Source organism: Chanodichthys erythropterus, chromosome 13 (assembly GCF_024489055.1).
Source record: "Chanodichthys erythropterus isolate Z2021 chromosome 13, ASM2448905v1, whole genome shotgun sequence".
Lineage (NCBI taxonomy): Eukaryota > Metazoa > Chordata > Actinopteri > Cypriniformes > Xenocyprididae > Chanodichthys > Chanodichthys erythropterus.
Window position 1 is genome coordinate 46,935,936 of NC_090233.1, and position 17,876 is coordinate 46,953,811.

At 36.8% G+C, this 17,876-nt stretch overlaps 1 protein-coding gene across 2 annotated transcripts in view; it reads left to right on the top strand.

Moving 5' to 3' along the window:
* Positions 1 to 17,876, top strand: part of msh3 (mutS homolog 3 (E. coli)) — an 81,689-nt gene that overhangs the window by 30,674 nt on the left and 33,139 nt on the right. For both annotated transcript variants that reach the window (XM_067407563.1, XM_067407564.1), the window contains exons 13-20: positions 1,374 to 1,506; positions 3,397 to 3,584; positions 3,752 to 3,920; positions 7,862 to 7,926; positions 8,344 to 8,460; positions 8,673 to 8,780; positions 9,567 to 9,681; positions 13,797 to 13,954. In XM_067407563.1, the coding sequence (XP_067263664.1) occupies positions 1,374 to 1,506; positions 3,397 to 3,584; positions 3,752 to 3,920; positions 7,862 to 7,926; positions 8,344 to 8,460; positions 8,673 to 8,780; positions 9,567 to 9,681; positions 13,797 to 13,954 (1,053 nt within the window). The remainder of the gene's footprint in view (positions 1 to 1,373; positions 1,507 to 3,396; positions 3,585 to 3,751; positions 3,921 to 7,861; positions 7,927 to 8,343; positions 8,461 to 8,672; positions 8,781 to 9,566; positions 9,682 to 13,796; positions 13,955 to 17,876) is intronic.

The following is a 17,876-nucleotide window of genomic DNA, read 5'->3' on the forward strand; positions in this document are numbered from 1 at the left end:
AAAAGTAAGGGGAAAAAAATTTAAATGAGGATTTGTGATGATCAAAAAGAAGTTAATTGAGGAATACCTGTAATACTGAAGGATGAAATTAATTTCTTGCAAAGATATAGAAAATAAAAACTCAGCCGGGTCATTTTTGACCCATGTTGCATCAAAGGGTTTTAAAGGTGCCTTTTCAAAAGATGTAATATAAGTCTAAGGTGTCCACTGAATGTGTCTGTGAGGTTTCAGCTCAAAATACCCCATAGATTTTTTTTAATTAATTTTTTTAACTGCCTATTTTGAGCCATTATTACATATGCACCAATTAAGTGTGCGGCCCCTTTAAATCTCCTACTCCCCCGCCCCCGCGAGCTCTCAACTGCCTTAAACGGCAAACACAAAGTTCACTTAGCTAATATAACCTTAAAAATGGATCTTTACATCATGAATACATCGATTCCTGTGAGTACAGTATTTATTTGGATGTTTGCATTTGTTTATGAATGAGTTTGAGGCTGTGCTCCGTGGCTAACGGCTAATGCTACACTGTTGGAGAGATTTATAAAGAATGAAGTTGTGTTTATGAATTATACAGACTGCAAGTGTTTAAAAATGAAAATAGCGACGGCTCTTGTCTCCGTGAATACAGTAATAAATGATGGTAACTTTAACCACATTTAACAGTACATTAGCAACATGCTAACGAAACATTTAGAAAGACAATTTACAAATATCACTAAAAATATCATGTTATCATGAATCATGTCAGTTATTATTGCTCCATCTGCCATTTTTCGCTATTGTTCTTGCTTGCTTACCTAGTCTGATGATTCAGCTGTGCACAGATCCAGACGTTCTGCCCTTGTGTAATGCATTGAACATGGGCTGGCATATGCAAATATTGGGGCGTACACCCCAACTGTTACGCAACAGTCGGTGTTATGTTGAGATTCGCCTGTTCCTCTGAGGTCTTTTAAACAAATGAGATTTATATAAGAAGGAGGAAACAATGGAGTTTGAGACTCAATGTATGTCATTTACATGTACTGAACTCTTGTTATTCAACTATGCCAAGGTAAATTCAATTTTTGAATCTAGGGCACCTTTAATAAAGGAAAGTATTTATTAAAGTATGTCACAGCTCTCTATGCAGCAGAAAAGCACAACATGAGCTGTTAAGGTTACACTGCTGCTTCACTTAAACTTTGCTTCTGTTTATGGTGTAATACAAGCCTCATTTTGTTCCAGTGTTTTTTATGGTTTGTGTACATAGCATCTGTTGACTGTAATTCCTCCAATCCCTACTACTTTGCCTGCTTCTGTTTATGCTATTTTTCAAATCCTCTCTCTCTCTCTCTCTCTCTCTCTCTCTCTCTCTCTCTCTCTTTCAGTGATATCCAGGCTCGCCAGGAGGCAGTGGCAGAAATTTTGTCTTCTGAATCCAGTGTCCTTCCCTCTCTTCAGTCTTTGCTAACTCGTCTACCCGACCTCGAGAGAGGACTTTGCAGTATCTACCACAAGAAAGTAAAGCCTGTAGTACATAAACAATCAGTATCTGTTTGAAACAATTCTTCTACACAGGTCCACCAGGAAGCCCCCTTTCCTTTGCAATTCAAAATTAGTTCAAAACAATTGCAACAGTATATTTTAGACTGTAGTGGTCTTTCTTTCTTTCTTTCTTTCTTTCTTTCTTTCTTTCTTTCTTTCTTTCTTTCTTTCTTTCTTTCTTTCTTTCTTTCTTTCTTTCTTTCTTTCTTTCTTTCTTTCTTTCTTTCTTTCTTTCTTTCTTTCTTTCTTTCTTTCTTTCTTTTCTTTTTTTTCAAAAATCATTCCATTTGTTTCTGGAATCAGGCAGGAGGTTGAAGGGATGGTGCTTAATGGCGTGTTTCTGTTGAATGGCTCTATTAGCATAATGACGAGTGAGAGCAGGAATGGGAATGATTATTGTTTTTTAGCATGTGTGGAGAGACAGAATGGCCTCAATAACCCTGCCTCACCTGCCTGTTTCTGTCATCTCATTGTCCTTTGTTTTTATAAACACACATTCATCAAAAGCCAAATTTAGAATTTATGAAACAAAATGTCCAGCGTTAAAGGTCTAAATGTAGTTTTGTACAAAAACTTTATTATTGGTGGATTAAAATCATTAAATATCAAGGATGAGGCTTAAAGGGTTAGTTCACCCAAAAATGAAAATAATGTCATTAATTCATTAATGTACTAAAAACATAATTAAATCAGTTCATGTGAGTACAGTGGTTCTATCTTAATATTATAAAGCGAAGAGAATATTTTTAGTGTGCTTATATAGTAATGGCTGATTTCAAAACACTGCTTCAGGAAGTGTTGGAGCATTATGAATCTTTTTGTGTCACATGATCTGATTTAAATATATTTTTAGTACATTAATGGATCTTGAGAGAGGAAATGTCATTGCTGGCTATGCAGGCCTCACTGAGCCATCGGATTTCAACAAAAATATCTTAATTTGTGTTCGGAAGATGAACGAAGGTCTTACGGGTGTGAACGGGTAGATTCCTGTTGATTTTATGCATCTTTTTTACCAGTAATAGACTGTCAAAGTAGCATTCCCATCATAAATTAAATGTATGTACAATAATAAGGGTCAGAGAGTGTTTGCATTGATCTACGGGGGACTTTCACACTTTTTTAATGAGCAAGGAGAGTGGATATGCATTGCCTTATTATAGTGTATAATGTTTAGTAGGAATGACTAATGTTAAGCCTTTGGGAAATGGGCTTGATGTTTATAAACATACACAAGATCAAGCTGAGATTTAATTGGCTCCTTGGTGTTTACTGTCATCAAAATATGGAAATTACAGATTGCATACACATGAGCCATTGCATTTGACATATAATGATTAATGATGCCCAGTAGTAAGTTACGACTAAGCATTATTATTTCTTCTGGTAATCAATAGTTTTAGGGTTTTTTGGTTCATTATTAATGAAGTAAAGCAAAATGAAGGGAATTTGTTCATTATTCACAGTCTTTGAAGAGTTCATATCTTGAAAAACATCTTGAAAAGTGCTGTTAGGCTTTCAATGAGTCTTATCATAAAATCAAATCTGAAATGTAATCATTTGAAGTAAGCATTGTAACTTTCATATTAACTTGTAACTTTTCAGTGCAAACACAGCATTCATTGGAACTAATCTGCAAAAATGACTTGTGTGCAAGTGTTTAAATGCCTTTAAATATGTACAGAACAAGGCCATGTTTACAATAATTAATTTCTAAACCTGTCAGTGTTATGAAGAGTTTACAAAGAGGCTGTTAATTGATCTTGGAGGAAAATGGCATCTTTATGAGAAGTAGAATGTGTACTTCAATATATTTTAAAGACTCTACATGCAATTTTTTTTTTTGTCATTTCTGTGTCCTGTCAGTGCTCTACTCAGGAATTTTTCCTCATCACCAGCACTCTCTCTCGTCTGAGCACTGAGCTTCAAGCCCTAATGCCTGCCATCCAAACACAGCTCAGCTCTGCCCTTCTAAAGAACCTCCTGCTGGACACGCCTCAGCTTCTAAGCCCTGCCCACAACTTCTTGAAAGTACTGGATGAGAAAGCCGCAAAGTGTGTTAAATCTTTTGACAACTTCAAGAATATTCACATTTACCTGTGTATATTTCCAAATCCAAATACTGTACATGCAATACATAAAGCAAAGTAACTGATGCAAAAATGCTTTTATTCTGTATGTAGCTTTTCTGATTACATATCTCTGAAATGTGTCCTTTTAGGACGGGTAATAAGACAGAAATGTTTGTGGATCTGACGGACTTCCCAGTGATCCAGAAAAGAAAAGAGGAGATCCAGAGTGTCCTATCAGACATAATGGAACACCGGCGAGAGGTTCGGCTGGTGTTAAAAAACCCATCTTTGGATTATACAACAGTGTCTGGCCAGCAGGTAATAGCATCAAGGATCTCCATCTCATCATCTTTTTAGCTCCTGTCTTTAACTGAGCATTTTGACACCTAATACATTCCATGAATATGCTACACTTTATTTTGCATTAGAGGCAAAATAAAAAAAAAAATTATAGGCACAATAACCCACTAAAACAATGTTGTATATTTTGTTGACTTTGGTACTTGGATTATCCCAAATGATTCCAACAATGTTTTTAATACTGAGAAATTAACTATTTTAACCAGTATAATGGCCCGTGTCATTGCGTTGTCTGTCAATGACGTCATATCAGCGTTACCCTCGACTTCTGGTTTTACTTTCGTAGAAACCATAGAAAAACCAAAAAGGCTTTAATATATTATGCTTTTTATTAGACAGGTGAGCAACTGTTCTGATACCTTTTATCAACAGAAAACTAACCATTGTTATATAGTTCAACACGGGTTAGTCTGTTTGAATCTTGATTTACTGCGATTAACATGTTTGTACCATGCCTTAGAGACAACACAATTTTGTCAAGTGGCTAACATAGCATAATCAGAAAGAGTTTTATTTATAGTAACAGTAATACAGCATTTTCTCCAACATACACTATATTTTAAAATTAATTGCATTCCATTTAGCAACACAAGTCATCCAGCTTTTATTAATTTATTTTTATATAGTATAATATATTTATTTATTAATTTATTAGCTTACTGCAGTGTCTCGTACCAGCCACTGAGTGAACGCACAGAGTAACGTTATAACATCATTTTCAGCACACTCAAACGTATTTAGTATGATTGTTTTGACCAAGTAAAACAGTGTTGTGTTACCCCGCAATTTTAATTTATCAAATAAAGTGAACTGTATGTGAACTGTATGAATAGTAATTTAGCAGTTGTGGATGTTTTATTAGAAAGAATTAAAATAGTGTAAATTTTAAGTGATCAAACGTACAGTAAATGTAACAAAGTTGAAGTTCAGGGAAGAAAGAGTTTGGATGTGAAACATAAATTTAATCGTAAATGAACAACAAATGAAAAGAGTGGCACTAGCGGCTGACTGCAGCATATAAGCATAGTAAAAACAGCAATGTAAATTGTCTTTTGGCCCCGCCTTCATACCACAGTAATGTTAATAAAACTTTGAAGGTGCCATTGAACGTTTTTTACAAGATGTAATATAAGTCTAAGGTGTCCCTTGAATGTGTCTGTGAAGTTTCAGCTCAAAATACCCCATAGATGTTTTTTAAATAATTTTTTAACTGCCTATTTTGGGGCATAATTAGAAATGCGCCGATTCAGGCTGGGGCCCCTTTAAATGCTCACGCTCCCCGCCCCCGGAGCTCTCGACTCTATCAGTGCATAAACAAAGTTTACACAGCTAATATAACCCTCAAAATGGATCTTTACAAAGTGTTCATCATGCAGCATGTCTAATCGCATAAGTACTGTGTATATTTGGATGTTTACATTTGATTCTGAATGAGTTTGATAGTGCTCCGTGGTTAATGGCTAATGCTACACTGTTGGAGAGATTTATAAAGAATGAGAAAGTTGTGTTTATAAATTATACCGACTGCAAGTGTTTAAAATGAAAATAGTGACGGCTCTTGTCTCCGTGAATACAGTAAGAAACGATGGTAACTTTAACCACATTTAACAGTACATTAGCAACATGCTAACGAAACATTTAGAAAGACAATTTACAAATATCACTAAAAATATCATGTTATCATGGATCATGTCAGTTATTATTGTTCCATCTGCCATTTTTTTCTATTGTTCTTGCTTGCTTACCTAGTCTGAAGATTCAGCTGTGCACAGATCCAGACGTTAATACTGGCTGCCCTTGTCTAATGCCTTTCATAATGTTGGGAACATGGGCTGGCATATGCAAATATTGGGGGCGTACATATTAATGATCCCGACTGTTACGTAACAGTCGGTGTTATGTTGAGATTCGCCTGTTCTTCTGAGGTCTTTTAAACAAATGAGATTTATATAAGAAGGAGGAAACAATGGAGTTTGAGACTCACTGTATGTCATTTCCATGTACTGAACTCTTGTTATTCAATTATGCCGACGTAAATTAAATTTTCAATTCGATGGCACCTTTAATACATTATCTTACCCATGAACACGATTTCTGGCTGAGTTCCATCAGATTGCTTTCCATCAGCTGTGGAGGTGAAGACGACAACTCCCATGATTCTGTGCTCATTCACGGCTTCATTAAGCTACACCTGTTATTTTGAAAAAGCGCTCCCTAGCGCAAAATGTTGAAATTCAACTGTTACCTTATTACCTGTTACATTTTTTTTTTAAATACTGTATGATAAATTAAAAGACACAATGATCTCATTGTCAGTTGTCTATAATTACTACCTTTTCTACATTACATACAACCTTGCAAAAGCTATTTTACTAATTTTATTCTACTGTAGATATACTGTTGAATACTGCCTTACTAGAAGATGACAACTACAAGGACAATGTCTGAAATGTTTCAGTTTGCATGCAGCTCCACATCTGTTTCTCCATCTGCTCACTGTTGCCATTCCCTCATGAATACACAACAGTTTTTCTACCTCAGAGTATAGACCCTGGCCATACCACTTTCTCCCACTATTTCATATGGCTGAGTCTAGCATTGCTATGCTTTTGAATATCAGCATACAATCTGGTCCACTTGTCATCTCATTCTGGCCTAGAACCACAAGAGACTGTATGATTGACGCAGACGGCCAACCAGAGATTCATTTTATGTGCCATGTAGGGACGGATTTGGGAGTTGATACCATAATAATAGACTAGTGTGTGAAAAAATCCCTCTCTAGAATAACAGCAGTGTTGTACAAAAACAGAGTAAATGTTTGTATGTTTTCCCAGTGTACTCCTAGAAATCTTGCCTGATTTTTTTTATTTTTTATTTTTATTTTTTTATAATGCATAACTACAGAACTGACTTAAATATAACCATCATTAAGACAAACAAATGAGACCATACAAATATGGGGGACTTTAATGGTACCGTCCACCCAAAAAAATGAAAATTATGTTGTCATCTGCTCATGCTCATGTTGTTCCAAACTCATATGATTTTCTCTCTTTTTTCTGGACCCAAAAGAAGATATTTTAAAGAATCTTGGTAACAGTTTTGGTGACCATTGGACTTCCATTGTATGGACAGAAAACAAACAAACTCCTGAGACATTTCTCAGAATATCTTCTTTGATGTTCCACAGTCATACATACGGAAGAGGATTAGGGCCAAGCAATAATAAAAAAATAAAACCATCTCGAGATTAAATTTTGAGAAAAAAAAAAAGTCGAAATAAAATGTTGAGAATAAACTCATTAAATTACGAGAAAAAAGTCATTAAATTATGAGAACAAATTCGTAATTTTTTCTCATAATTTAATGAGTTTATTCTCAACATTTTATCTCATTTAACGACATTTTTCTCATAATTTTAACAAATTTGTTTTCGTTTAACAAGTTTATTCTCAACATTTTATTTCGACTTTTTTTCTCGAAATTTAACAACTTTAATCTCGAGATGGTTTTATTTTTTTTAATTATTGCTTGGCCCTAATCCTCTTCCGTACATGCAGGATTGGAATGACATGAGGGTGAGTAAATTATGACAATGTTAATTTTTGGAAAGGATAGAGAGGATAGCACCTTATTTTTGGTGAAAACTATTTTGTTTTTGTTTTTGTTTTTTGTAATGTACCGGTTACTATGTAATGTGATAAATACAGTGTCCATGCACAAAACATTAAGTTTATAAAATTATATTTTTTTAACTCAAATTCTGAGCTTAATTTTTTTTTACATAATTTCCAGCCTTTAATACTGTATCTGGTCTTCACCATAGTAAAATCCAACAAAGGTTTTCAGACAGTCTACAGTAATTTGACAATGATTTGTCTCTTTTTCTTACACAGTTTCTAATTGAAGTAAAGAACAGTATGTCATCCATAGTCCCATCAGACTGGGTCAAAATCAACAGGTAGGCACCATTGTTGAGAAATTGGATCATTTTGAATGATCTCTGAAAATCCATCATCTTACCCATGTACTACTTTTTAAGAGAGCTTCTACCAAGTGTCCTCTCCTATATAATTTGTATTTCAAAGTAGCCAGTTCCAGTTATTTAAGCTGTACAAAAACAATCCAAAAATGGCTTGATATTGCACACTGGTATTTGTTATTATATTAGTAATTTGTTATCAGAATTGTAAACACACTGTATTGTAGTGCATGTGGTTTTACAGTTTACTGCACTTTGTTATTCTTGTAGCTGTTTATCTATTGTGGCTAATGAGTCAGAAGTCCTGCACATTCACAGGGAATAGCTTACTTCTACATTGAAAAGTAGGTTGGATACAAACCAATTTTAGCATTAAAACTGGCTTTTTATCCACAGCACTAAGGTTGTTGGCCGCTATCACACTCCTTTCATTGTGGAGAAACATCGGCGCCTGCAGCAACTACGTGAGCAGCTGGTTATTGACTGCAATCACGAGTGGATCAGTTTCCTTCAGTATGTAACTTTGAAATATGATAAAAATCCTTTTTATAGCAGCCCTGTTGATTGTCTGACATGCTTTCAGCAATTTGTTTCAGTGTCGACTTTCGGATCGGGAAGCTGCAGTAGTAACTGAATCATATAAAACGTGTTTTGTCTTTCACTTTCTGTCCCAACAGTGCTCGTTCTCTCTTTCTCAATAGCCTTCTATCTTTTTTCCCATGCAGGCTATTTGGGGACCATTACTACATCCTGAGGAAAGCAGTGTGTCACCTAGCAACCATGGATTGCCTCTTCTCATTGGCCCAGGTTGCTAAAGAAAATAATTACTGCAGGTGTGGTAATGAAGTTGGCTTTTTATTCCCATATTCTTTGCTGCCTTCCTGTCCTCTTTCATATTTCAAACCTAATCATATGCACAAGCACGCATATTCCCTCATAAATTGCCCAGTTCGCCAAATTAAATATATTAAGCTTCGTTTCCAAGACTTCTATTCTTTTTGAACATTCAAAAGTCACATACGTGTAGTTCTGGGAGCAATTGTGGGGAGTTTTCCCAGATTTGTAATCTTTTTTGGCACACCATAGTGCAATAAAATCAATCATTTCTGAGCATCTACAAAGAAGCTCTATTTCTCTTTTGTGTTTCGTGAGATGCGCATAAAGCATCTTACATAAGCTTTCATAGATGAGTGAAAGTAAGGGGACCCAGGAGCCCCCACATCTCCATCTCTCCCTGGCCCGAATTGAGTCCAACAGTAGGATGAATCCCACCCCCATGCAGTATAGAGCCCACTCCATATCCCTCTGACAGTCTGTGTGGGGGAGTGGATTTGACTTTGAAAGCAGAGGTTTCCGCCAACTACTCCCCCTCTGCTCCTTACCGCCTCCCCCTCCCGCCTGTTCTGCAGAGCACCAGAGCTTATCCTCTCCCTCTGGACTTTTCAAAAGTGAGTTGAGCTGATACCATAAATTCCAACTCTTACATGTAAGGTGTCGTGCCAAAACTGTGTTCGCAAAAGTTTATGTTGGCGAATTCATTCTTGAATTTTTGTGTCAGCTTATCTAAATATGTGTTCACTCTTTTTTTGTTGTTGTTTTTTTGCATGTCCTGCACATAGGCCTGTGTTTCTTGAAGATAAAAGTCAGATTTTGATCACGGCAGGCAAGCATCCGGTCATCACCTCGCTGATGGGAGATCAGGATCAATATGTCCCCAATGACACTTACTTACAGGTGAAAACATCCATCTGTTTTTTTTTTTTTTTTGAGTACTGGTATTATTGCATCTTAATCAATTAGTTGACCCAAAATGAGAATACATTTGCACACCCTCATGTGTCTTCACTAAAGGAAATGTTTTTAAATAATGTGCTTGTTGTCGCTCATTTCGCTTTTTTGAAGCTTTAAAGCTTCCAAAAGGACACAAAAGGAAACCATACCCCATAAGGACAACGTGAAAGAAGTTTGTTTGAATTCTTTGCAAATTTGTTAAAAATAAAAAACGAAAAAAATCACATGTACATAAGTATTGACAGCCTTTGCTCAGTACTTTGTTAAAGCACCTTTGGCACCAATTACAGCCTCTAGTCTTTTTCAGTATGATGCTACAAGCTTGACACACCTATTTTTGGGCAGTTTCTCCCATTCTTCTTTTCAGGACCTCTCAAGCTTCATCTTGGTTGGATGGGGAGCATCAGTGCACAGCCATTTTCTGATCTCTCCAGAGATGTTCAATCGAGTTCAAGTCTGGCCAACTCAAGGACATTCACAGAGGTGTCCCGTAGCCACTCCTTTGTTATCTTGGCAGTGTGCTTAGGGTCGTTGTCCTGTTGGAAGATAAACCTTCGCCCCAGTCTGAGGTCCAGAGCGCTCTGGAGTAGGTTTTCATTAAGGATGTCTCTGTACATTGCTGCATTCATCTTTCCCTCGATCCTGAGTAGTCTCCTAGTTTCTTCTGCTGAAAAACATCCCCACAGCATGATGCTGCCACCACCATGCTTCACTGTAGGGATGGTATTAGCCAGGTGATGAGTGGTGCCTGGCTTCCTCCAGACATGACGTTTGCTATTCAGGCCAAAGAGTTCAATCTTTGTTTCATCAGACCAGAGAATTTTGTTTCTCATGGTCTGAGAGTCCTCCAGGTAGGCTGTCATGTGTCTTTTACTGAGGAGTGGCTTCCGTCTGGCCATTCTACCATACAGGCCTGATTGGTGGAGTGCTGCAGAGATGGTTGTTCTTCTGGAAGGGTCTCCTCTCTCCACAGAGAAACACTGGAGCTCTGTCAGAGTGACCATCGGGTTCTTTGTCACCTCCCTGAAGGCCCTTCTCCCCCGATCGCTCAGTTTGGCTGGGCGGCCCGTTCTAGTAAGAGCCCTGCTGGTTTCAAACTTCTTCCATTTATGGATGATGGAGGCCACTGTGCTCACTGGGACCTTTAATGCTGCAGAATTTTTTCTGTACCCTTCCCCAGATCTGTGCCTCGATGCAATCCTGTCTTGGAGGTTTACAGACAATTCCTTCAACTTCATGGCTTGGTTAGTGCTCTGACATGCACTGTTAACTGTGTGATCTTATATAGACAGGTGTGTGCCTTTCCAAATCATATCCAATCAATTAAATTTACCACAGGTGCACTCCAAGCAAGTTGTAGAAACACCTCAAGGATGATCAGTAGAAACAGGATGCACCTGAGCTAAATTTTGAGTGTCATGGCAAAGGCTGTGAATACTTATGTACACGTGATTTGTTTCGTTTATTATTTTTAATAAATTTGCAAAGATTTCAACCAAACTTCTTTCCCATTGTCATTATTGGGTATTGTTCCACATGTTGTTCCCTTTTGGAAAAGTGAAGTGCTGTGAATACTTTCCAGATGCACTGTATCATAAAAGTGGTCGATATGACTCATACACTATATTCTGGGTCCTTTGATTAGAAATGCACAATATGTACCATATCTGTTATTAGCTGTTATTTAGAATTTTTTTTCAACTCATCAAAATAAAAATGTATAAATGTACATTTTTTTTTTTTTTTTTTTTTTGCATTTAGATGGTCTTTTCCATCATCTAACACTCATTTAATAATTAAAAACACTTACAAATCTCAAAATATCCATTTTTCATGATGGGCATTTTGATGTTGTGATGATTAAATTCACTTGACAGATATTTTTTTATTTTTAGTGTAGTTTTTTTTAATTATTGATCAATTCCTACCTGTCATAGCTAAAGGGTTAGTTCACCCAAAAATGAAAATTTTGTCATTAATTACTCTCCCTCATGTCTTTCCAAACCCGTAAGACTTTTGTTCATCTTTGGAACACAAATGAAGATATTTTTGACGAAATCTTACAGCATTCTATCACTCCATAGACAGCAACACAACTACCACTTTGACATTTCAAAAAGTTCATAAAGAGATCATAAAATTCATCCATACGAACTGAGTGGGTTAGTCCAAATTTTCAGGAGAGACATGATCACTTTATATAATGAACAAGTTTAATTTAGGCTTTTACGCAGCACATTTGAGCTTCTGGAAGATGTTTGATCTTGTGCATCATTCAGGTTCGGTTGAGCTTCTGTGTATGTTTGCTGATCAAGTTTTATATGTGAAACGACATGAGGGTGAGTAATTGACCCAATTGGAATTATTATTCACTGATAGATGTTTCTGTCCAGCGAGTTAAGTGCTAATCTTGAGAACCGCACCGGTCTGGTTCATTCACACTGGTTTTGTGAACTGGATAAAGTGATTCATTGAAACAGCCCAATTCAAAATAATCATTTACTCCCCAGTTCTGTTTCATGCCACTAGTGGTGCAGAAATTTCACACTTCACCTTAGATCCATATTCATGAGCTATATTCATATCTGTTCCTCCACGTTCTCATTAACAACTCCTTTTCATATAATGCCTTTGGGGCCTTTAGATCTTAGAGATTTTATAAAACTTGAAATTAAATGCCAGAATGATAATCAACTTTAAAATAATGGTGGGGGAGTCTGTGTTCAAGCCAAAGTCTTTCACTGCAGGGTAATCATTTTTACTTCACCTGTAGGAAAATGCTATTGAACCAGCAGCCAAACCTTTTGTATCGGCCACCCACTCTGCCATGCCGATTAGCATATGTTTTTTAATACCTTTGTCATTTCTTGCTCTCTCTTTCCACCCACACAATCATTGGGCTTCCATTCAATGCGTGAGTCAGTCTTTAATAATGAAGCCGTCTTACTGGGACACCGTACTTTTCTTCACATTACTTGTCATATGTCCATTCACTCAAGACATTTTTTTCTTAAAACCCTTCAACAGACGTTACAGAAGGGACTATCGACTGACAGAAGGTGCCGTGAGCGTAAACATACAATGGCTATCGAATGGAGTGTTTTGCTTTCAGAGTCAGCAAAGAATCATTTTCACACAAATTGGCACTTCTGAGCCCAGACCTTAAATTCATTGAAAGTCTTTGGGTTGTGCCGGAGTAGACTTTACAGAGTGCTCGACTCTTGCATTGTCAATACAAGATCTTGACCAAAAAAGAATGTATTTCTTGATGGAAATAAATGTTGTGACATTATTTCCATCAAGAGTTGCATCAATTTTTGTTGAAGATCTTGTATTGACAATGCAAGAGTCGAGCACTCTGTAAAGTCTACTCCAGCACAACCCAAAGACTTTCAATAATTCTTGTGAAAATGATTCTTCTTGCTCCCTTCCAACCATTCTTTCACAAATTGAGCCTGATGAATCTTGACATTGTCATCCTGGAATATGGCCATGATGTGTCTCAATATGGCCATTGACTCCATCAATTAAGGTCAGAAGAACTGTTGCCAAACCATAATAATAATCACTGCAATAATGGTCAAATCATAGTCTCTTAAGTATTGGCCTATTTAAATCCAAACAACAACTTTTTTTATGAAACACTTTTTTTTCAGTATTCTTTCTTCAAATGAACAGCATTTATATAAAATAGGAAACTTTTGTAACATTTTAAATGTCACTTCTGATCAATTTAATGCATTCCTGCTGAATACAAGTATTCATTTCTTTTAAAAAATATATCTTTTACTGATCTCAATATTTTGAAAGGTGGTGTATCTATGCTCTTGTCTCTGACCTTTTTTATATTCCATTATAAATAGATTTTTGCTGGTCATACTGTTTCATAATGACTGAGCTGTGTCTCCTCAGTGTTTTCAGACGATTGAGATGACCTTTGTGCTCCCCCTCTCTTTAGCTCTGACACTCAAGCAATCAGCCAACAATCAGTCATTTCTTTTAGAATCTTTATTGTAATCTTGGACAGATATTCATCTGATTACCTTTCCTGTCTTTAGGGGGATGGCAAACGAGCCATGATCATCACTGGGCCTAACATGGGTGGCAAGAGCTCTTACATTCGTCAGGTTGCCCTGGTGACCATCATGGCACAGCTGGGATCTTTTGTTCCTGCCAGAGAGGCGTCAGTGGGCATTGTAGACGGCATATATGTCAGGTAACTTCCACCTGCCAAACGCCACCTTTTCTCTCTTTGGCCTATCAACAATTGTTGAGAAGAGATTATTGTAGTTGTGACAGGCCTTACAGCGAGTATAATGCATATAATTTCCTCTGGATGTCACAAAATGCATCTGAGAGCTTTTAATTGCATATTATCTTCTTATGAAAGGAATTTTCTAGATCTTTTATCCTCTATCATCTTTATTGCAGTTGTTTCCGCTTTCTTTCCTAAAGAACAAAGATCACTTTCATAGATTTTTATCACAGCCTCCCCCTATCTGCCATAATGGGGTATTTCTGAGATATGTAGATGGGTCTTTCTCCAAAGGAACAGGCGCCCATCCATCTGCTTAAACCCATGGAAAAATCTGCTCTCACTGAGATAGTGTTCCTTTTGTTTTCTGGCCATTAGAGAGGAAGTTATGTTTGACAGCACAAAGCTGAACTTTAGTGACCATGACAACACCTTAGTGGCTGAGCAGACTTCAAAGTGTGTGCTTGAATGATCCAGAATTGAAGGGGGTGAAACCATGCCCACTAGTCTTTTTGCAAAACCCCGGTAACCGCAGATTACAGAGGCAGGAGTTAAACCTCTTCAGACCTTATGCCACATCTTATAACAGTTATACTAGACCACTTACACGCTGTAAATTTCCAGGAGTGACAGCCTCATTTAAATACCGGAGTGAATCCACTAAATTATCGTTACATGTATGTACTGAACACAACTCGCTCTCAAAACTCAGATGATTGACAACTTGGAAACCATAGCAATGTTCTGGAATCTTGTGTGTTTGGGGTCCGTTTATTGTCACCAAAGTAATAATACAGCAACAAAATACTTATTTTCAGCAATTTTACCAAAGCAGAGTGGATGGAGGCGTTGTGTTTTGTTTGTGCTTGTAAAGACTGCTTCAAAGAGCGGGCTGTTGCCATGTGCACTTATTTCAACAGTTTTTGAGCTTGTTGTTTTAGCTCGGCTCATAAAGTGATGAAGTTTATGAAATTATTAATGGGTTGGTTCACCCAAAAATGAAATTTCTGTCATTAAGTACTCGCCCTCCTGTTGTCCCAAACCCTTAAGACCTTAGTTCATCTTCGAATAAAAATGTAAATAGTTTTGATGAAATCTGAGTGTTTCTGAAGCACACGTAGGCAGCAACGTCATTGGACCTTTGGAGGTCCAGAAAGGTAGTAAAGACATCGTTAAAATACTCCATGTGAGTACAGTGGTTCAACCTTAATGTTATGAAGCGACAAGACAATGTCATATGCAGTTGACGTAGTGAAAGCAGTTCAGCGCTTCCGTGTTTTACGTCAGAATGCTGACTCATTATTGGCCGGATCCTGTTTCAGCATCACATGCATGCGTCCTGCTGCCCACGTGTACAGCATCGGCCAATACTGAGTCAGCATTTGGACGTAAACACGGAAGCGCTGAACTGATTTCACTACGTCGACTGCGTATGACAACAGTTCAGATTGTTAAAGGGTTAGTTCACCCAAAAATGAAAATTCTGTTTCATTCTCAAAAATAAAAACGCCCTCATGTCAATCCACACCCATAAGACCTTTGTTCATCTTCGGAACACAAATAAAGATATTTTTGATAAAATCCGATGGCTCAGTGAGGCCGCCATTGCCAGCAAGATAATTAACACTTTCAGATGCCCAGAAATCTACTAAAGACATACTTAGAACAGTTCATGTGACTACAGTGGTTCAACCTTAATGTTATGAAGCGACGAGAAAAAACAAAACAAAACAACTTTATTCAACAATATCTGATGGGCGATTTCTAAACACTGCTGAATAAAAGCCTTCTAAAGCGAAGCAATGTGTTTATGTATGAAAAATATCCATATTTAACAAGTTATAAAGTAAAATATCTAGCTTCATATCTAGAATAATAACAGATATTTGCAAACCATCAAAACCAAGCCTATATTTGTAAAAGGAATCCATGGATATTTCTTGTGTCAGTGGTAATCTGCTGTCATCCTGTAATGTGTTCTGAGAACATAAAAAGTGGCCTGCTTCTTTCATTTAGTCCTTTTAAGGTTTGCTGTCACATAGATTTATTCTATGGTGTTTTACCTCCCTCATAAATTCAAATGAAATTTTTGTCAAGTATTTTAACTAAACACGTCTTGATTTTATTTCTTTGTAACCTCAGTGAACTTCCAGCTCCTCTTTACTTGTTTTGTCTTTCATTTTGATGTGATTTATTAACATTGTTTACTGTTGTAGGGGTTGGTTGATTTCTGCTTACTGTGCTAGTCATTAGACTACCAACATCAACAACATCCACAGCAGTTCACTAATTAGACTCAGATGTGACTTTTTGCTGGACAAGTAAAGTGGCTGAGATCTATCAGAGATTTTAGCCTTTTTCAAGTAAGGCCAATAATGATGAAGAAATTCATTTATTAAGGAGCCAGCAGTGTTGTTGAGAAGTGTATGTTGATGTATATATTATACATTGACGGAGTTAATTTTGCAATGAAAGTAGTTTTGCTCTACACCTAATGCTATTTAAGCATTGCTGTGAGACCGTTCAGCAGGAAGGGGATGTGATGTAGAGTGTTTTGTTTTTTGACACTGTCTTGCCACTCTAAGTCTGTACATACCACTAACAGTGAAGTGCTGCCTTGTTAATTAACCCAGTCCTGGCGCTGTTCACGTCAGAAGATAATTGCCTTCGCTCCCCAGAGTTATGTTGGTTTGTTCCAATTAACAGGTCAAAATCAGGTTCAAACAGCGCCCAATTAAGTCTGAAGGGTTCAGTGGCCTATACTGCACTCTGGTGAAGTGGAAACATTGAGGGGTTATTGCATTTGCGTAATGGGATTGTAGAATGTTGGAGAAGAGTTTACATCCTCAAAGTTTCACAAAAGCCCTTGTAGCTGCTTTGACTCGATTTTGGCTTTTCGTTTTCAAGATTTATGACACTCTAAAACTTGTGTGGGGGAGTTGACATGAAATACCTATGGAAAGTGCACGTCCTGTTGTGTGACATGCCACTCCATTTAAAACAGTTTTGTGAGACATTTTTCAATTCTTTGATAATTATATAAATCGAGAGAGTTTTTTTTTAAATTTTGCAGAGTAATTTAAAATTTACAAGTGAAGGCAAAAAGGTGAATTTTGAAACTTGAAATGATGAAATAGATATAATGGATACACTTTCCTTTATACATGCATTTACCCTAAATATTTGTTCATTAAAAAAATAAAACTCATGCAAAGAATGAAAGAATTCATGAAAGAACAATCACAATTCAATTCCAATGTTAAAATGTCATCATTGTTGGTAGTTTTTTTAATGGTGAACACTCTAACAGTGCGAGTCAGTTGTACTTTATCTAACTTTTTAAAAAAGATTATATATATATATATATATATATATATATAAAAAAAAATTAAAGGTTACACTTTTGGTGCTCTAGTTGTTAAAATTCAAAACTGCATGCATTTTGCGGAAGAACATTCTTTTGGTTGCGCTTTGGCTCTGTGTGGCTCTGGATGAATATGGATGAATATGGATGAATATGGTTCACGGCAAATGTGAACAGTGTTGGGGAAAGTTACTTTTAAAAGTAGTGCATTACAATATTGCGTAACTGCCTGAAAAAGTAACTAATTGCGTTACTTCGTTACTTTTTATGAAAAGTAATGCGTTACATTACTTTTGCATTACTTTTTCTTACCGGGGCTGGGCTGGGCTTGCTTGTTTGTTTTTTAATAAGAACAAAAAAGTTCTATTTTTGGAAAAAAGGCCCTTTCACACCAAAAGTGAAATGAATAAGCCTCAGGCTAGAGATCTGCACGGGACGTTTTTTTCTGTCCCGCTCCTGCAATGGTTCTATTCCGCACGAACCCGCTCCCGCCTAAAATTCACTCGGTATTCACCTGCT